The sequence below is a fragment of the Perissodus microlepis genome, chromosome 6 (genome assembly GCF_051167445.1).
Source record: "Perissodus microlepis isolate ML-2025 ecotype Zambia chromosome 6, ASM5116744v1, whole genome shotgun sequence".
Taxonomy (NCBI): domain Eukaryota; kingdom Metazoa; phylum Chordata; class Actinopteri; order Cichliformes; family Cichlidae; genus Perissodus; species Perissodus microlepis.
Genome location: NC_140466.1, coordinates 14,683,717 through 14,704,963, shown reverse-complemented (window position 1 = coordinate 14,704,963; position 21,247 = coordinate 14,683,717). Strand labels below are relative to the sequence as shown.

The 21,247-nt window shown below is 40.4% G+C and overlaps 1 protein-coding gene across 1 annotated transcript in view; it reads left to right on the top strand.

The window, feature by feature from the left end:
* Window positions 1-20,659, top strand: part of LOC146385308 (alpha-1,6-mannosylglycoprotein 6-beta-N-acetylglucosaminyltransferase B-like) — a 119,916-nt gene extending 99,257 nt beyond the window's left edge. Inside the window, exons 10-18 of the mRNA XM_084930967.1 lie at window positions 5,799-5,932; window positions 7,006-7,136; window positions 8,400-8,405; window positions 11,224-11,382; window positions 11,537-11,683; window positions 11,970-12,086; window positions 15,897-15,971; window positions 17,748-18,031; window positions 19,040-20,659. Coding sequence (XP_084787093.1) covers window positions 5,799-5,932; window positions 7,006-7,136; window positions 8,400-8,405; window positions 11,224-11,382; window positions 11,537-11,683; window positions 11,970-12,086; window positions 15,897-15,971; window positions 17,748-18,031; window positions 19,040-19,238 — 1,252 coding nt within the window. The 3' untranslated portion in view covers window positions 19,239-20,659. The remainder of the gene's footprint in view (window positions 1-5,798; window positions 5,933-7,005; window positions 7,137-8,399; window positions 8,406-11,223; window positions 11,383-11,536; window positions 11,684-11,969; window positions 12,087-15,896; window positions 15,972-17,747; window positions 18,032-19,039) is intronic.
* Window positions 20,660-21,247: the final 588 nt, after the last annotated feature.

The following is a 21,247-nucleotide window of genomic DNA, read 5'->3' as shown; positions in this document are numbered from 1 at the left end:
CTGGTCCACTAAACTGGCATTTGTCTGACCCCTGCATGTGATAACGGCAATTGACATTTTGCTTTCCTTGTTTTGGCTTCCAGCATAAAGAAGCAGCAAAGAAAGATAAAAGATGGAGAGGGCATGTGTGAGTAGGAGGCCAACTGAAAGTGAAACAGTAGGAGATGAGAATAAGGACGAGATAAAACGGCGATGGTGCGTGCAGATGGAGCACGGAACGGAGAGAGAAAGATACCACAAAACGGAGGAGTAGAAGTTACCTGCAGTCAACCTGGCACCACATATAAAGGGCCGCTCCATGTATTTTTAAAATCCAATTATGGGTGAGAGAAATGGATTAGTGGTGGGCCGGGGAGCCATTTTCCCAGCACACAACCTTTTTTCGTCTCTCTCCCGCTGTCTCACCATTTGTCTCCCTTCTCGTGAGTTGTCTCGTACACACAAAACCCCGCATTTCCACCCGACAGACAGTCAGCACCTAATTGCTTGCTGAGGTCAGCAGTTCTTCACTCCGTCATTACCGTGTGGAGTCTTGATTTCTGCCTCCACTAACAGGATGTGGCTTTTAGTGTTTGTAGGAGACAGTCTTTTGTGTGCCCAGGAGGCTGCGGTGAAAGAATTATCCAAATGTTCCAGCAATACAGGCACAGAAGCAGGAACATCTATCTTCACTTTCACGAGAGGATACACTTTAGTGATTTAAAATGTATGAAGAGGAGTGAACAGACGATATTAAGTCCCATGTGGATCCATATTAACACGCAGCTCTCAAGAATGCAATCAAATTTGCATTCAGGTAAATGATATCTAGCATATGCCATTAATTTATACTGCTGTAAAGCCAGAGAGCTGAGCTTAGTGGATCAGTGCTTCATGCTTAATATTAACCCAGCAGTCCCCAGAGGTGCAGGATAGGTCAATAACACCTACCTCCCACCCCCTTTTCTAACTCCGTCCTGATCTCTCCGCCCCGCTCTCGCTCTCTCCCCCTCTCTATCTCGTTCTATCTCTCTCACCTTGTCTGGTCTAGTTGAGTCTCTTGCACTGAAAGGAATCATTAATCAAGTGCTCTGTGCTTTGGGACCCTTCAACTCCCTTTAATTACTTTTGTTATATGTTCCCACCAACATCCACAGTCATTAATTATGCCCGAACAAGACGGTGCTGTCCAGTCCGGCGTGCTGTTTGGAATCACGCGTACTCCTGTGTGCGAACTCGTGCACATTCGAGGGTATATCAGTGCACATGTGCCGTTAAAGTTGGTGAAAGTTGATAAAGATAATATCCAAACCATCTCATCTGATAATAGGACCAGCATCATTGATTTCCTCTGCATGATGAATTCACTGCTTTGACGGAGCAAGGTCGGAGCAGATATCAAGGGTGAGGCCTGCAACAAAACACAAATAACAAAGTATTGTTGCTAAAACTGAAGGAAACCACCAGTACGTGTACGTGTGCGTGTGCGTGTTATACAGCGCAGTTAGCATGTCGATGAGGAGGTATTGCTAAAATCCCTGCACTTTTTAGAGAGCCATTTTGTTAATGCTAATACAAGCAGAAAGAGCAATTAGTAATCCTACTGATTATGTGCTACCTATCTTTGCTGAGGTGCAAGAAAATTTCTATCACTATTCATTTATACAAATCTCCTTAAAAGGCAGTGATGGGCAACTGTCAGCGCTGTAGTTTCAGTTATAATAAGGGTGGGCAGTATTTGTGCCCTATGCATACATACATAATACTGTAGATGAAGTCAACAGTTGTGATTTTTTTTGTCTGAAATGTGTAGTAGATTAACCAAGTAAATGAATGTTCAAAGATTTCATCAAATTTCAGAATTGTTGTAATCACAACAAGAAAAAAAACATAGCAATTATATCTAAAATCAATAAGTTGTGTTTTAGACACGTCATTCTGTTTTATTAAAATTTAATATCGACAGCTCAACAAACAAAGGAAACAACTGGGATGAAAGTGGGCAGAGGCTTCTGGGTTGATTGCAGTAAATGGGTGGAATTAGTGAATAACTCTGCAGCTCACTGGTTTCAGAGAGATGCATTTAAGCAATATTTTGTAGTTTGTATTTCTCACTGTTGATTGTTGGTGTACTGAAGTTGGTCAGTGAGCGACCAACTGTGTGCTGGTCGCCAGCTGGGTAACAAATCTCTGCTTCTCTGTTTGAAAAATCTGTGGACGAGTGTAACTGAGCCCAACCTTAACGTAAGAAGTGCAACCAAACACAAGAAGGAGAATGATTATCGCAGGGTTACACAGGACACAGAAACTGTTTCTTAGGTACTTTGCAATGAGTAGTTCATCTTGGGTAACAGCTGACCTCTAACAACTAGTTACATTCACAGAGCTGTGGAGAGCCCCCGTTGCAGTCTGACGCTTTTTCACTATTACACCTTGCATGAGCAGGAGGCATGTGGTGAGCAGCACGTGAGGTCTAAGCTTTAGCAGGGAAAATGGCACTGTGATTACACAAACAAAGCACAGATGTATTCATCATTTTATTAAAAAAAAAAATTAAAAAAGACATAGAGCATCTTGAGGTAGCTCATTACATCTGCGACACAGCAACATATCTTCGGAACAACTCGGAGAACATGTTGTTTTCCTAATTACTATTGTATCGCATTAGTCTGGTGATTTAATTCAGATTATTATGGGTTTGAGTATATCCATATTTCAAACATAAAAATGAGTCACTCAGTAGAACGTGTTGCTCTTGAATTAATGCTTGCACTATTCATTATTAAATGTTGGTGGTGTTGTCCACTGATGCCCAGTTTCTTATAATCCCACATCACATTTACACCACAAGACTGCAGGTGAAAATGAACCATGCTGCCATATTCGCCTCACCCCAGATGACTGGCGAGTCTCGCTGAGCAACCGTTTAACCCAGATTAGCCCGGTGCTCTGATCTCCCAATAGATATTCAGCTCAGCTACTCCTACGCTTACCCCCTCTTCTTCCACTTTTTCCCTCCCTTTGGGACTTCTTATCTGGTGGCAGAAACATTTTCACCATTTCAGAGTGGTCGATATGTGATGCCGCAGGTTGGAGTGAGGGATGCAGGAAGACGGGGTAGAGACGAGTGAAAGTAACATTCGTTATTAATAATTCATTATCAGCTTTCGGATATACTTACAAATAGAAGCACAACAGTTTCTGCAAAATTTCATCCTCAGAACTTTGAATGAACAATGTGCCGCTGCTTGTCGTTTCTTGTTTATTTATTTGTTTTCTTGCTGATACGTTACTCTCCAGGTTACTTTGTCACTTTATTGGTTGGCCTCTTGGATGCTGCAGTAGCTGGCAGAAATATCTGAGAATTGTCAAACACGATTGGGGTGTCACCTTGTCTGTAAAAAGAATAAAATGCCCAGAGGGGAATATTTTTCATGCTGTCAATACTGAAGCTTCTGAAATTGTGTAAATGCAAAAAAAAGGAAAGAAAAGAGCGAAAGAGACATCTAGGTATTCTACCAAAACACAGTTGCAGGAAGTCAGATTCTAAGCTTTAAAGCCTGCATTTCTAACTTATTTGTTTAACACATTTATGTAAGTGCATTGCACAAAAAAATTGTTAACAATAGCTGAATTTCTTGCAAAATGAGGCAATAATCTAAACAAATGTAGAAAACGTGAGATTTTATCCAGTTGGTGTTCAAAAGCTATCAGGCTATGGTGAAGGCTTTCCAGACAGCAAATAAGTGGTTTTTTAACACGCTATTTACACCAATGTTCAACACATATCCATCATGGGAGAGCCAGAGAAACCAATTTCTGCACTGTAAACAGCTTAAGTAGAAAAAAAAAACCTAACCTCTAACATAAAACGTGAACGGTTTGCTTCACTGCTGCGTCGGAGAGCATCTGCCTGTCAAGGGGCTGCTAAGATGTGAAAGGCAATGGCCAAATGAAAGGAGCTGGCAGGCTGGGTTTTACTGCAGACACAAACTTGTTGCAGTTTCTGAAAAGCAAATAAGATCACAAAGCTAAACCGAAGCTGAAATAAAATCGTAATGCACAAATGCTGGCATCTGAAAATCGTTACATGTGTAACGATCGTGGCTCAAAGAGTTGGCAGTTTGTCTTGTACTGCCAAAGTAACCACCTATACATTAAATTACATTTTCTACAAATAACCATTGATATTCAAAAATAAACCGCTAACATCCTACCTGTAGTTCGCCTTGTAACCGGAAGGTTGCCGGTTTGAGCCCCAGCTCGGACAGTCTCTGTCGTTGTGTCCTTGGGCAAGACACTTCACCTACCGCCTACTGGTGATGGCCAGAAGGGCCGATGGCGCGATATGGCAGCCTCGCTTCTGTCAGTCTGCCCCAGGGCAGCTGTGGCTACAACTGTAGCTTGCCTCCACCAGTGTGTGAATGTGGGAGTGAATGAATAGTGGAATTGTAAAGCGCTTTCAGGGCCCCGAAAAGCGCTATATAAATGCAATCCATTATTATTATTATTACGGCTACAAGAAGAGTCACGTGCCTGGAAATAGTTTAGCTTTTTTTTTTTTTTACTGATGTAATATTTGCCTTCTAATTGCTCTCCAGATGCAGAATGTTTTTATTACCCCATATCTGTCTCTTTTACACACTCAGACACGCGGTTATCTGCCAGGAAAGACTCAGATCTGAGGAAGTGGACTCTGCTCCTTTAGCTCTCTCTAATCCCCCCTGAGTCCACATACTGGCCAGATTTAACACAGTCGCAAACAAGGGCACAGTGAGCTCTGCGTCTGCATGCGCGTCTGTCTGTGGTGAATGATTCTGTTATGAACCTCAGTTATGCTTCACTGCTTTGCCACGAAGCATCCACCTGGAAACTCTATCAGCAGCTCATCGCACCTCCGACCTCTAAAAATTGTTTTTTTGTCATTTTTATGTCAAACTTGCCACACTGCTGGTTGCTTATGTTATTTTGGTTATTTATCTGCTTCTCCAGTGGCAGCTTCTTGTTTTTCTCCTTTCACTTTTGAGAAACCTGATGGCCTTGTACTCTAATGTGGCATTCCACCTGAATGACCTGCTGCACAAATTCATTTAAATATATAATTGTACATGTATTGAACATGAAGTACGGTCTATAGAACCCTTTAGAATTGGGTTAATATATTTTATATTTTTTTAGTTAGACACTGCAATTAGTGCCTCCAGTGGTGTAACTGTTACCACATTTACTTGGCAAGTGAAAGGTTGCTGGTTTGATTCCAGCTGGAGATGCAAATCCCCTTTTGGGTTGCATCACAAAGGGCATCTGGTGTAAAAACTACTAAATCAAACATGCGACACTACCCACTCTGCTGACCCCTTGTGGCAAGCGAGCAGCCAAAAGTAGCTTTAGCTAGGCAATCCAGGTGATTTCGTGTGTAAACTTTTGATTGCTCATCTATGGCTGTCAGCTAGTGCCAGTAAGACTTTTGTCAAAGATGGAAAACCAGAACGACTCGTGACGTATTCACCAACAAACTTCAGTCTGGATACTACAAATGATCCAGAGCTCACACTAATCAGACATCACCAAGATCAGACAAGAAATCCTCCTGCTATCCTGCTTCACATTAGAAAACGTTATGTTACAAATTAAATAATGGTTAAAGCAAATTCAGAAATTTACTGACTTGAAATGACAAAGAGGCACATATTAACAGCCGCCAACAACTCATGGACCATTTGAAGTAAAATATACTGACATTTTAATTATTTTTTGTGGGGTTTTTTAATAATGTAGTACAGGATTACACATGAACTGAGTGTGTCATTTTTTTGCAGGTGTCATATTCGAGTGATTGACACCTTTGGCACGGAGCCTGCTTATAATCACGAGGAGTATGCAACTCTGCATGGCTACCGGACCAACTGGGGCTACTGGAACCTCAATGCAAGGCAGTACATGACTATGTTCCGTATGTACTATATTATTTTTAATATTATTATTATTATTATTATTATTATTATTATTATTATTATTTATTATTATTATTAACTTTTATATCATATGTAGAATACACCATCAGCTTGAGAATTGGTGTTTATGTACCTCCAGCTTGCATGCATACATGCACAGACACACATTCAAAGGCCTGTCAATAGTTGACATTCATTCTAAATATAATAAAATGACTCCATTTCAGTGTTTTCACTTTTCTGACAGGTCTGACTGCTTGTTCATTTTAATTTGGAGCAATGTGTTTAACACGGCTATTTTCAGCAACAGCAGCTTCTAGCATCCCTTCAAGTTGTTTCGGAGCGTTATCTCCAGTTTTTCCGGTTCTCTTATATGCTACACAATATGTCTGATCTGCTTTTTCAAAGCTCTCCTTGCCGCCTGTCTCGTCACTTTCTGACTGAAACACTGAGAATCAGCTCTGTTCTGCTTCCACAGTTCAACTCTCTGCAGTGTCGTACCTGTTTAGCTACAGCTGGCACTCGTCTGTAAGATCATTGTCATTATATCATCAATATGTGGCCCACTGTGGACGGCCACGTTTCACACTGTCCAAAGTTATAATGACAGATTCAACCTCTAGCAACGCTTGTGAGAGAGCAGCATTACTGGCCAATTATTAGAGTTCTTCAGTGCATAAAAATGTCCTGTGCTAAAAAAAATGATTTTATAAGAGCTCGTAGCTTTGGAACCGTGGATTGAACGTGGGTGGTTGTGATCATCAGAAATACCTGAACTCACAGCGAGTACTTAAAAAAATATTACATATATTCCCATACTAAACAGCTCAGACAATTACCATTAACAGCAGCTGGCTTTATGACAATCGCTATTAATAATGCTTAGAGAGTCCATACACATGCTGACTAAACCCTTCAAAAATAAAGTACTTTTTCCTGTCTCGTTCACTTACTTACTCACTAACTTTCTTCCTATCTCTCTTTTTCTCTTTGTCTTTTGTTTTCTCTCCATCTGCTAACATCCTACCTTTCTGTGCTGCTCACAAATACTCACACACACAAATACATTCAGCTCACACACCAGACAACTCATTCATGGGCTTTGTTTCGGAGGAGCTGAATGAGACGGAGAAGAGGAGCATCCAACAGAACAAAGTCAACAACATGGCTGTAGTGTATGGGAAAGAAGCCAGCATGTGGAAGGTACAGACAACAATTTACACACACAGATGGTAGTCAGTCAGTGTAACTTTAGTGAATTTTGTGTGTAACCGCTAATGATGGAGTCATTAGCGGTTACACACAAAATTCACAAGCTACAGACAAGTAATTATTTGGAGGCCTAGTTTTTATAATAATAAAATAACATGTAATACTGTTAGAATTATCAGTAGATATGATATAATGTATCCAAGCATATTCTTGTAGGTACATACATACATGTTTACACCTGTACAATACACTTAATAAGCTCATAAACATCTCATATTGTATACACTAAGAGTAAAATGAGGATCATGAATTTTTTATAGATTAACTCCATACATTGTGCACTAAAGAGAAAAAAACGGTGTAAGTAACCTTTAACTTTACAGCACTACTTCTCTTATACAGTAGGTGTGGTTTCTACAAATTTTTTGTGGTACTTTTATAGCAGATGGATTGTTCTCAGCATCTTGGAGAACTTTTTTTGTGGAGTAAGGCTGCCTCCGTTGATTGTATGTCTCGTTGCAGTCTCAGACTGCGTGCTTTTGTTAGTTTGTTTTTTACATCATTGCTCAAAGGATGCATAACATCTGTTGGAGACTTCTGTTAGCCACTCAAGCTTGTTCTTCATGGTTGTAGTTGTGTATTTTGGGGTCATACTCACATTGCAGAAACAAAATGTGAGGCTGCCAGAGATACTGCAGTGCACAATAGTTGCATTGTATATGCAGAAAGATTGTCACTACATCCCAGTTGTCTTTCAGCCTGCATGTATGCAGACACAATCTTTAAACCATCGACTGAAATGTTAACAGAAGAAAGGCACCAAGCTGCTTGCACCATTAGTTTGCTTCTTAGGGCTCTTTATACACAACTGTATAGCTTCAATTTACAGGCAATTTTCCTCTCCAAAACTGTCTGCTTGTTCATATGCTCAATGTAGCTGAGAAAAAGTTGTCTGCATTTTTAAAAGGATTTTTAAAACATTGTTTGCTGCCATTTCTTTCTACTGTCTGCCCACACAAGTCCCCAGATTAGTTTATGGTTGTTGGCTGTGAGAGAGATGGGCTTAAAGGCAGTTATGAATGCACAGTCTGCAACAGTTTGATGAGGAAGGAAGTAAATGTAACACATAGCTGTTTCTACCAATTATTGCAGCCTTGTTTGGCTACAATTCTGCCTCAATTTACTTTACTCTCTTTGTGTCACTCTTTTTTTTTCCCTTGTGGGGGACCTTGTCACCGGATGGGTGTTCATTAGCTTCAGGTAAGAACGTGTTACTTTTACCAATTTATATTCATCTCACATCCTACACTTGTGCAGGAGAGTAAAAAAAAAAAAAGAGAGTAATGTTGCATCGTTTTCATGTCTAGGAATAGACAAACTTTGTTAGGATGCATACAACATGAGAGACAGGTGCGACTCCTGACCGGTCATGCTGCTGCATGTCATTTCTCTGCTGGTTAGCTTGGTGCATCCATTATTCACTGTGGTACTGGAGAGGAAGGGGATGCTAATTTTGGCTCTCGAAGAATTGGTCTAAAACATATTGTACTTGTACGGCGCAGCTTCCCACCCCGTGGAGAACAACAGAATGCTGAACAAGGCAAAACAGTCTTGCTGCAACTTTAAACCTCAATACAATTAAAGCTAATGAGTTTGAAAATTCACCCCCTGTATAGTTGTCATGAAGTTTTGGAAACTACAGTTAAAGTTATGTAAGATAACATTAAATAGTTCTAATAGTTCCATAGTACTATGGAAATATTTAATTTAAGGAACCAAAAGAGTTGAATAATAAAACACTGACTTTACAATTCCATCAGCATACAGCTAACTGTTTAAATGCATGGTGCTGTATATGAAAAAAAATCTGTATGAAAGTACTATAAACAAAAAACATATCTTTCTGTCCTGCTGTGCACACAGAAATCAACATTATATATACATACAAACTTCTTTTTTTAAATCTTAGGTAAGGGACAAAAAACCAGCACAACAGATATTTATTAGCATTCCTAATCCATTCCCTGCTGAGACGGTTAGCTTGTACATACATAGTCACAAAGCGAGAGTGCAGGTTATGGAATCTGCACTCTTTCACAGCTGTGTTTCTCCTGCTAATTCATTGTCGTTGTCTGCTGCACTTAGCGCTTGAGCTAATCTCCTAATTGGCTGGGAAAATCCTCACAGAGGAAGCTATCGATTACTACAGCCTCCAATTATGGCTCTGTGTGCGTGGGAGGGGGGCCACAGCAGAGGGATAACGTAAGCTGCTTAACGCCAGGCGGTCAATACTCTAGTCGGGGTTATGCACCGTTCACATGATTAAATTTTGGTTGTTAACTGATGCTAGCTGTTTTTTTCTCCCAGTCGTTCTGCTGAACCTTGACTGCCCTTCTGGCTGTCTCACCCTCAGCATGTAATGTATATATTATTAGATTAAAAAAGGAGAGAAGTATGTACAAGTAAGTGTAAGTAAGTGAATAAGGACAATCAATGCTTTATCCTGCTTAAAACCAAGCCTCAGCGCAGCAAAATAAATACCTGCCTGCCAGATGTTTCTCCACAGAGTTTACTGACATTTTATTTTATTTTTATTAAGGATTGTTCATTTCTTTTTCTTTTTTTTTATTTGTTTTGTTTTGTTTTGCACATCAAAATTCAACCATCTTTCTCACATCAAGGTTGATATTAATTAAAGGTGAAGAAAACTTCACAGCAGGTAATAGGATGAGTGGAGTGCAGAACTCAAAAATTATTGCTGGTTAAACAGAAGGCAATTTTCCTCTACATGTTAATATTCGGTGTGTATATTGGTGCATTTTTCATAGGTGAAAGTAAGAATTCAACCAAATGAAACTAACAGCCCTGTGTTTGTTTCACTGAGTAAAAAAGGACTAGACTGCACCTTTTAACCCCTGTAGAAAAAGTAGGAAATCAAAGAGCCCATAAGAGCTACTGGGACACGCCCACCTGGCGGGCAAAAACAGTACTGTGGTCTTTGTCCTTCATCCATCCTTTGAACGTTTTTCAGTTTAATTTAGCCAAAATGCTGCATTGTTGTTGTGCTATCGGATGGCTCATTTAAACTGTAGAAATGATTTACCTGACATTGGAAAAATATTCGCACAGCTTTACACTTATGATACAATATTAGTGTGACAGACAGACGTTTTCTAGCCCTACACTGTAAAAGTCACCAAAACGCACTATATAGCACTTTTGCTTTAACAATGAACTATTTCTTGTTCTTCACCTTTCACACAGTGGCATTATTCACCCATTCAGATCGAAAATACATGTAGCTGTTTGTACTCTTAAAGCGTTCATCCTGGCATCAGTGTAAGGTGAGGGATTCTGTACAAGATATACGTAGATGTCACCGAACTGGATCTGTTTCAGAGACGTAAATAAAGCTGCCTGAGCAAAACATGGATCACAAATTTTACCTCCTATCTTCTTTTTCCTCCATTGATGGATGATCCAAGTAGTCTTGGCTCAAGACAGGTGGAAAAAAAGCAGATTTGACAGAAAGGTTGGGAGCTGGGAAAGACTCACACCAAAGGCCTGCAGGTTTGACTGAAACCCGGGCTGCTGCATTTCACTTATGTGGCATATGGTCACCTGCTCAACCAGTGAGCTAAACTGGTACCTGGAAGCCTTTTTAGCTCCCTTTACAGTCCCTCCTTCAATCCAGCTTTCTTCTGGGGCTTCTGTGTTTACAGCCAGAGCTGTGCGCCTTAGTTATTTGGAACAGATGCACTGACCGACATCATACAGAGCCAAGATTAGAGAAAAAACTGCCTGAAATGGAGCATTTAAAGAAGTCTGAAGCCTGAGCTTTTGTCTTTGAAAGATTACTAGTACGGATTTTGACCTCATTATATCAAACTTCAGCTAAATTTAATGTGACTGTCCCACACTCTAACTATATATTTATTATTATAAGAAAAAAGATAGGTCACCATTTTTAAAAAAAAAATGTATTTATGGTGTTCTTCCTATTACACACTCTTTCTTCTATACGACCCATCTATATGTCATCGCAGTTCATCAGTCTCACCAAACCATCTTCTTCCAGCAGGGTAAAGAGAGTTTCCTCCAGATTCTCCATAGATACATGGAAGTCCACGGCACAGTCTACTATGAGACCCAGAGACCTCCAGAGGTCCCAGCCTTTGTGAAGAACCATGGCCTGCTGCCCCAGCACGAGCTGCAGCAATTATTGCGGAAGGCCAAGGCATGAACTTTGTGGTTATTGTCACCACTGTTTAATGAACAGAGTGTTTACAAACTTTTCTTCTGCTTTTCTAACTTCTAAACTAAATTCTTCTGCTTTTAAATTTCACAATCACTAAATTACATCCCTGAATTATCTTTCTTTTTTCTCCTAGCTCTTCATTGGTTTTGGTTTCCCATACGAGGGCCCGGCCCCTCTTGAAGCTATAGCCAATGGTTGCATTTTCCTCCAGCCCAAGTTCAACCCACCCCACAGCTCACTAAATCACGAGTTTTTCCGAGGCAAGCCCACATCTAGAGAGGTAGGTTCATTATTTGTATATCTTCCCACAATCAGTCATGCTGCCAACAGATTCATTAAAGCAGTGGCTCAAACATTAGATCCAGACTGCATTTTTGCCACACTAATGGACACAGTATAACTATTTTTATGTGTCTTTGTACAAAATAATGATTGACAGTGTTCATTTGATAAAGACAAACTGACTTTTCTGCAGCTAAGTGTTGTCTTTGTGGAGAGATGTTATTTATTTGCAAAATATTTATTTATAGAGCTGTCACTGTGTACACTGCATTTGTTTTCTATAGGTATTCTCCCAGCACCCGTACGCAGAGCAGTACGTTGGCCGACCTCACGTCATGACAGTGGACTACAACAACTCTGTGGAGTTTGACTCTGCTATCAAGGAAATCATGAGGACCAAGGTGCTCACATATAACAGTGCTTTAAAAAAGAATTCATAAAGACAAAAGACATAACCATTTATCCTGTTATGTCCACTAATTAGTTACACTGAGTTAAATTATGCATTGCTGTGTATAAATGAGGTTAACCGTGACTGGCTGCTCTTTCACTCGTATAAGCTCTCTTCATGCTGAAAGAGGGACATCTCTGGTGTTTCTTTCTGTTTTAACAAACGTGTTTTCATAGACATGCCAAGAATAGCTACATGTACTTATCCACCTATTGCTTTTGTGCCTTTGTGGCCAGGAAAATTGCAGTTGGTTTGTGCCTTGTTTGGCTCTTGTAACGTTTCATTTTTGTATAGCGTTCAATGATAACTCTTAGAGTTACAGATAGCACGGTTTGTTCTATTCTGTTTTCCCTTGAAGCTGTGATAAAATACAAGTACTGGACCTGCTCTTGTTGCTGTGAGCCTAATAACAGTTTTTTAAACTTTGATGAAACAGCACAATAATTTTGCTGTGGTCAAGTCCTCCAGAGGGAGTTTGCCGTCTGTAGGTAGCAGAGTTATACTGCAGAGTGCTGAACTTTTCACTTCGGTGAATGTGATATAGATTAAGGACGCTAGCTTCCGAGAGAGGGAGCAGGGTTAATTAAAGAGTCAGCCAGGTACACTGAATCTTTTTAGAAAGCATTGAAATTGGGTGCAATGTTGAAAAAAATGAATTATATGAGCAGAAAAATTGAAAGATGGAGAGTACACTGACCAAGCATCTGCACAGTCACAAAATCTTTATAAAACAGAAATCCAATATGCCAAGCAGGCATATTTTCTACTCTAAAATACAGGGGTAGACCTTTTATATCTGAAACTAAATAATGTTTATTGAAGTTCAAAACTGCAGATGCATTTTACACTCGGAGAGGTGAAGTTGTGAATCACTAGTTTTCACGCAGATTCGAATTTCTAGAGAATTGACCATCCTAGCCATTTTGGCATCACAAAAACTGGCCTCTTGAATTTATAAATGGTCATTTTGTTCTGCATACGCTAAGGTATGTTTAAATTTATTGTCAAATCTGATGGAAATCTGATGGATCTGGATACATTTATGGCTGAGGTATAACGCTTTTGGCATTTAACTCTGTGAACACACATCATCCCACAAGACATGCAACATATTTTACATATGGAATACGAGTCACAGTAACACTCGAACAAGGCATCGGTCTATAGGGAAGCAGGAAACATGGAGACAGCTGTCTGCATGATCCTTTAAACATGCTGTAGCAGTCTGCCCTTTGCAGATTAGAGATGGTATGTAGGGAGATTAGGCAAAAGCTGATATATGTAGTGTTAGCTCTGTGTGTGTGTTTGTCAGTGTGTGTGTGTGTGTGAGTGTGAGAGAGGCTGTTCTCATCTTTTCGTCTGCGTAGTCAGACAAGCTACAGTTCAGCAACACTGGCTTAGTGTGCCTTCTCCATCTGCACTGACAGACCACGGAGAAAGCGCTGATGGACCACTTCACCCTTCACTGGAGGCACAATGCCCCGAGCAAACTCACACATACCCATACAACATATACACGCACCACCCCCAGCACCCAAACAAACACATAAACACAACTCATACACTGAAATTGCAAAGATGCGACGTATCAGTACACACAGCCTCACCTGCACATTACAGCCATTAAATTCAAGGCACACGCAGGCATACACAAACCGTGTGTGAGGCAGAGGCTCATGTTCAGTCATGCAAGACAAAGCAATCTCTGGCCGACAAGTCCTCATGTTCAAATAAAACCCTTTTCCATCTCTTTCTTTCTTTCTTTCTTTTCTTATTCCCTGTTCCATTTCTTATGGGAATTGGCGTTTTAAATGTGGCTAACTTTAACGTTCACATGAAGTAGTCTTAATAGGGTGAGCAAAAGTCAAGGTCACTCTGACCATAATAAACAAAATTTTGGCCATACTTGTTATGATAAAATGATGATATGATGCCTGATCATTATTCAATGCCAAACTCAGAAACAGAAGTAGGTTGATTGTGACAGGTCTGCGTAGGTTCTTAGGCATCTAGTTCATGGTAGTCTTAATGGCTTGAAATAAAGGCAACTGGATTTATTTTGGGGTCATGAAGGTGTTGGATGATACTACCCCAGGGTGGGTCAACTATTATTGGGATGTGGTGGGGTTGTTTCCAAGGGGACAGCCCCACTACAGGTTAAATATCTGGCACTCCCCATTAGTTTTCAGAGCTGAAAAAATCCTCTTGGACAAGAGGTGAAATGCCTTCATAAACCAAAAAGAAGACCAGTTCCCTTCATTTCAAGTGATTACTTCCATTGTCACGATATTTCACATTTGTCCAAATCTGAATAAAGGATCCAACTTTTCCAACTTTACTGATTGGTGGAGGTATACAACCACAAAGGGGTGATTGTCAAAACTGCTAAAAAAAAACCACAGCTTTCTGGACTCTAGTCGGCTAGAAGGTTTTGTTAAGCACATATTTTAAAAGAGTTTGGAGATAGGATGATTTATGAGACCAACAACAACACCCAAGAAAATCATATAGATCTTCTCAGTTAGCGAACCATGCAAATGGGATTTTCATTCTATTTGATTTTTGAGTGAAGTCTACATCAGCCAAGGATAAGAGAAAGGACTTAAAGAAGAGAAGGTCACAAGTCTAAACTACACAAATGTGATAAAAATAAAAAAAAATAGAGCAAAACAGTGCTAAATGCCTTCATACACCCAAAACCTGAAACCTTTGCTTCCACCCGCTGCCAGTGTTTCCAGCACCTTTTCAAAAAGCTCCACTCAAAGCCACACCTGTAAATGCGAACGTGGCCTGGGTTACTATGCCTGGTTAAGCAAAGGCGAATGAGAACGCTGTTAGAAAAAGGACACGTCCATTGATTGTTTTTGCAGGACGCTTGTGTGCCTGTCCTTGTTCAAATGTTTGCTTTCTGCTCCTGCTTATAAATTAGATTAGCATAAGGCTTTGATCAGATAGCAGTGTGTAGCTGTTTAAATTGCACCATCCCTGCATGTTTGCTTCTCAGTGGTTTTCACTTGAAATGGGCCAAGTCTGATTTCACAGATGGTTGAACATTAGACTGCTTTGATTTCACATAGGAAATGCAATTTAGTGAGTCATGTATCATTTACAAAGGCAGGTCTTTGCATTAGGTCATAAAGACAATCCACTTCGATCTCACCAAAGCTTGGTATTTGCAGTTAGAAATACAAAAATGTGTTTTCATTTGGTTGGAGTGTGTAACAGGATCATTTTAGTTCATATAAAACTTGAACTTGTGTCTTTGTACAGTGTGGCTGTTGAATATCAGCAGTCTAGCACTTTACGAAATCTGCTAAATTCATTTTTTATTAATCCCAGCACTGCAGTTGCAACTATTTCGTATTCCTCGGCTTTTGTGTCAGACAGTCTGTTAACAAGTATTGAACATGTTGGTATTAGCAAGAGACACAAAAGATATATGGTGTTTCCAGCTCATCTCTAATTAGAGCAATCAAAAGTGTGCTTTAGTTATAAAACCAGCACATCAAAGGAGGAGATGATCTATTGGTATGCAAATAAAGCCTAATGATTTTCCAAGCAGTGACATACTGTGATTAGGCCTCGCAGAAACCTGACAATAGAAACATTCGTCAGCTCAAATTACCAAGGAGAAGAGACAATTCATTGCAATTACTGAGAACAATGATGCGGAAGGAAAACGAAAAGTACACTTTACTGCGAGTAAAATGTGGCAATAATAACGTGGTGATGATTGTGTGTTTTCACGTGTGATTCTCAGGTCGAGCCTTATCTGCCTTATGAATACACCTGCGAGGGCATGCTCGAGAGAGTGCATGCATACATACAGCATCAGGTGAGTGTCGCTGCAAATGTCTACAGTTCAATGTCTGCACATATGCGCTTTGCCTATACTCTCCTTTTCTTTTGTCTTCAGTCAGCTCTTGCTCTCATTTATATACCTTCTTTTTTGAAGCTTTCAGAACCCTTACACTGCTTAATATTTCACGGCTGTGTGCATTCAGCACCTAGGACGTCGTGTATCTAGGCCTTTGTGTGTGTGCGTGTGAGATTATGTACCCCATGTATGTGGGCATGCGATTAATCGACATGCTAACTCTCATTAGGAGCTACATATCTGCCCTCCGGCTTTAAAGCAGAAGGTCTCCTGACACTAATGAGGAGGGATGAGTAAGGGAAAAGAACAAGTGTGGGAATAATGATGATGAAGGACTAGGATAAAAGCACTTTTTTAAAGCCCCCCCACAAGATGTTAGACAAACCACAGAAGCTCTCTCAATGACTTTTATTCACTCCTGACTTGCAGCTTGTTTTGGACCCGGAAAGCTGTTGAAAGACTAACAGGAGAACATTAAATTACATTTCTGTTCAAATTGGATTTTCTAAAGGAACCGCTTCCTGCAGCTGGTTTGCAATAGCATAGCATAGCCTTCGCCTTGTGATTCGAGTCTCCCTGTGTGTTTCTGAATGTCACCGTGACCAGATGTGATCCTGGAGAGATCTACTTTAACAGGAACTACCACAAGTTTTTATTTTTGCTCGGCAGGTGTTTCTGTCTTCCTGTCGGGACAGATTTTGTCAGGGCGATAGCTTGAACGCTGAGCTGCAGTCACACAAATTTAAATGTGTGTAGCTGAGCTGCAAATGAAGGCAGAGTTCAAAGATGGATGGGGTCTGAGTACTTCATGAATACTCATTTGTCAGAACATCACCTTGTTACAGGCTTCAGTAACACTTTCAGCTGGCGTTATCCCACCGTTGACACTCTCTAATGTTTCACTTAGTATAATGTAGAAAACAAAGCCTTTGGCAATAGTGATACTCTGATCTGGAGCAGCGTCATGATTTTGTCGCATTTTCCACATGTTACAGGTTTTATCATATTTTTATATTTATGATTTTTTTCAAAACACTTTTTTTAAATGTAAAATTGCCATTTGCATTTAACTATAACTCTATATGCTTGGATCACTGTGTTTGTTGTTAAATTTACATTAATCAGAAACAACCATATTTTGATTTGGAGCAACTTCCCAAGCCACAACTGCACGTGCTTTAAAATTAGAAATAACATTTGAGTGAATATCTTTTAACATCTTTCTCTCCATCGGTCTAAAATATTAATGTGTCTTCTGAGAAGCAGAACTCTGCATTAGCATGTGCTCTGTGCATGTTCTCCTCAAGTCTGTTTGCTTTCATTTTACCAGCGTAACTGCAGATAACTACAGTGAGTGTGTGTTGCACTTGACAAATGCACATGCTTGGATGCCTTAAGGCACAGAATTGAGTGACCTACACTCAGTACTTAAGGCATCTTGTGTAGGACTGAAGCTGTTGCTGCTGTTCTCCTGAGAAGCAGCTGGTTCTATGCTCTTGTTGTCGACTCATTTTCGAGTACAGCCGTTAGGTAAAAGCAGCTTGTATGAAAGTTTCTTACATCATTGGATATAGCCTGTAACTGTGATAGTGCAGCAGCGCCTTATAACTTACCTGGTGCCACTTTACTTTACTGTAAAGGCAATGACTGACTCAGGTTTATTTAGTCTGGTAATATTTTACAGTTCTACAATTATTTGATTTTTAAAAATTATTGTATTTATTTCACCTCCAGGATTTCTGTGCCCCAGAGCCTCCGTTCATTCCAGCCAACCTCTCCAGAAAGGGGTCCGCTGGTGGCAGCAGGATGATGGGACCTCTGTTTGTGCCCCTGCCCAACACTACAGCTCTTGGCTGGGCATCCAATGTGACAGCTCCCCCTGCCTGGCCTCCTCTCAGCTCCCTCAGGCTGCTTGTATCTCAAGAGGGCCAGTCTTGTGTGGACGCCTGCCAGTCAGCTGGTTTCATCTGTGAACCCGCTCACTTTCGCTTCATCAACAACAAGGAGGCTCTGCGCAGGTAGGTCAGCCGAGAGTACAAACTGCCTGCTAGCGAGGCTTTAATTAAGTGTTTAGTCCCAACTATCAAGCTTTCCTCATCAAACACTCCACTCCTACAACTTACCAAGCAACACCTCATCACACGTTGTCAGCGTTACCTGAGGAGTACCATCTGTGGTAGAAACACTGTCTGTCATGTCTAAATTAAATTAAAAGGAGAATTTGAAACAACCAAGCAATCTTTGTGTACGTCACACAAATTTAAACAAAGACGAGTGATCTAAAAGACTCCATGCAATAATATCTGTAGCTGTGGTTTTGAAGGATGTTGGTTCTGATTGCAGGCTGTGAAGCCACTGAACCGGCCGAAATGAAAAAAGGTTCTATTGTACAAGTTTTAACATAAGAAATTGGATTTTGGAGATGATTAAGAGTTCAAAACGTTCTATTTAAACTGAAGATTGACACTAAGTACAGTTTAGGCCGTCTCTGACCTTAGTATGACTCTGATATTTATTTAGTTTACTGTACCAGCCCATGGCTGCTGATCCAGAAACTTCACTTTCAGACATCTCCTTTTCTCAAGCTCCAAGACAGAAATCCTGTCAGCAGTTGAGTCTCTCCTTCGAGCATTTCCCACCTGACTGCTTTCAGCCTTAACTCCTTTTCTCTGCTCTTACTTCATCCTTTGAGTATTTTTCTGTTTCTGTTGTTTTTCTATCTGTCTTGGTTTACAGTGCCTCTCCTCTTTGTTTCTCTTTGTCTCATACCTGCTCCATAGTTTTTTCCATCTTCCCCGAAGCTTTTTCACTTCCTTGAGTTCCTCCCGTTGGTTCGTCTGTGATTAAAGTGGTGAACTCGTTTCCATTCCTTGTTTCTGCTTCCCGTTTATTTTCAGGTTAATGCCAGTTCCACTTTCCTGTTACATGTCTGAGATGAAACCGTGAATTTTATTATTCGTCTTTTCTTCTTGATAAATCTCAGTGATCTCTTTTTTTAGATTTCTGCTGCTCTTTTCACTCCTCAGGTTGGACGTACAGTGTGAAGTTGTAGACTCTGAGATTAACCACATCTTGCCAGCCTTCTCGGTGGTGCGGCAGGAGTGTGGCCTTCAGAGGGAACCGCTACTCTTCAGCTGTGCAGGACACTCCCCTAAATACAGACGTCTTTGCCCCTGCAGGGACTTCCGCCATGGGCAGGTGGCGCTGTGCAGAGACTGTCTATAATGACAGAACACGTGAAGGACAGACAGAAAAGACATGGACAAAGAGAAAGAGAAGAAAGTGTAGAGCTGTGACATATCACCTGGTGTTGCAGAGAGCCAGCCTCTCTCGAAAAGTAAATGTAGGCTCGTGACGAAGAAGCATGCATGGATTTAAAGAGTTTACACTGGAACTGAGCCTGGGTTGTATCAGAGGATATTTGATGACTGTAGTTGTTATAACAGATGTTATACTGCAACAGACTGGAGACACTTTGGCTACACTGAACACATAACATGTGGACCGTTCAAGAAGCAGATGTGCCATGAAATGCATCTTTTACTGGCTACACCTGCAGCTCACCTGCAGCAGAGTGACTCACAGGCAAAGCAAGCAAAACACTGAGCTTTCATTCTTGGGATTGTGTTGCCTTCATTTTTTTTTAACCTAGCACAGTGCTGTGAAACTTACAGCTTTTCACAGTTTCTGTGATATGAGTAATTAACATCCACAGACTACACGCGCCCCTTTTAAGGTATAAGTAAACAAACGCCAGCTGGTCCTGGCAAAATAAGTTATAACCAGTAGTTTCATTTAAATAAAAAAAAACAGTGTATGACTCTCTTCTGTGCTAAAGGACCGCACACATCAACCTTAATAATTATAAATAGAGCACTTGCCTATTTTTGCAAATGCAGAGCAGATCTCTGCAGAGCACATGCAGCACTTAAATGTTGTTCTAACACCTCGAGAGGAAATTTGCATTAATTAGAAAGGTTTAAGTGGCACAGGAGGTGCTCTGCGAATGGTTCACATATGTTACATGTTCAAAGTACCCACAACCTTTTTAAAATAGCATTCGAGTGGTTCCAAGTGTCCAGAGACTGGGTTAACGCCCACAAAGCTGAAAGACTTTCACAAAAACGTACAGGATAATAGTTTCTGCAAGATGCTGACTGATGATATTATACACAACATTTCATTTTTTTGGAATTGTATCCCACCAAAATAAGGGGTTTCAGTTGAAAAATATACCCTTTAAAAGCATGTGACTGCAGAGTATTGGGACTACACTGTCATTCCATGACAAAGTCTTCAAATATCTTGGCTTGGAGAAGGCAACCTCAGGTCAATATCCAATCTCCTCTCTGCACATGGACAAAGGATGATGGACAACCAGGTTATCTCCCCAGCTTTTTCTCCCCTCCTCCTGTGATGGACAGAATAATTTATCAGACTGAAACCCAAGTCTGAGGTAACATCACTCAATGCAATCATCTCTGGTCAGAAAACGAAAGAGGAGAAGAGAGGACAAAGATAAAGGGCACAAGATTATTTTTCAATAAATAAGCTTTTAGAGCCTTCAGTTGGATTTTTAAAAAGTCCTCCGGGCTTTTGTGATGGAAAAATCAGAAAATAAAAAAAAGAATGGATCAAAATGCTAATGTGGGTTTTGTATTGTGTCTGGTCTTTACTTAGGTTCTTCCTACCTTTATTATGCTCCAGGGTTGCTCCTCATCCCATCTGTTAAAATCATCCCAGCGTTCACATTCATCCAGATTTCCATCTATTCATCCACCTCCAGGGAGAGACGTGATTTTTTTCGCATAAAGCTGACAGCCAAAACAGTTCGGAGCAGTCTATAAGAAGTGAGGTAGCACACTACAGAGGGAGAAGCAGGAAGTCGCATTAAAGAATCAAACTTCAGTGTGGACATCTGACTGGAGGATCTGATTTTGTCAATCAGATTTTTTACTGTGTACTGTGAATTGCAAAGATTTGAATTCTGACTAATATGGTATCTACGTAGACCACAAAGACAGACTCATTAACAAATGTCAGTAATTAAACTTTCTACTGATTCTGTGAGGCTTAATGCTACAGATGACGTTAGAATTTTTCAGTATGGTAGGTGGTTATCTTAGAAAAGTGTGCATCCTTGAATTCACCCTCTGCATAAACACTCACAGTAGCTCCTGTTTAGTAATTTGCAACATTTTAAAAGGACATGCAAAAAAAAAAATTCTTGTTTT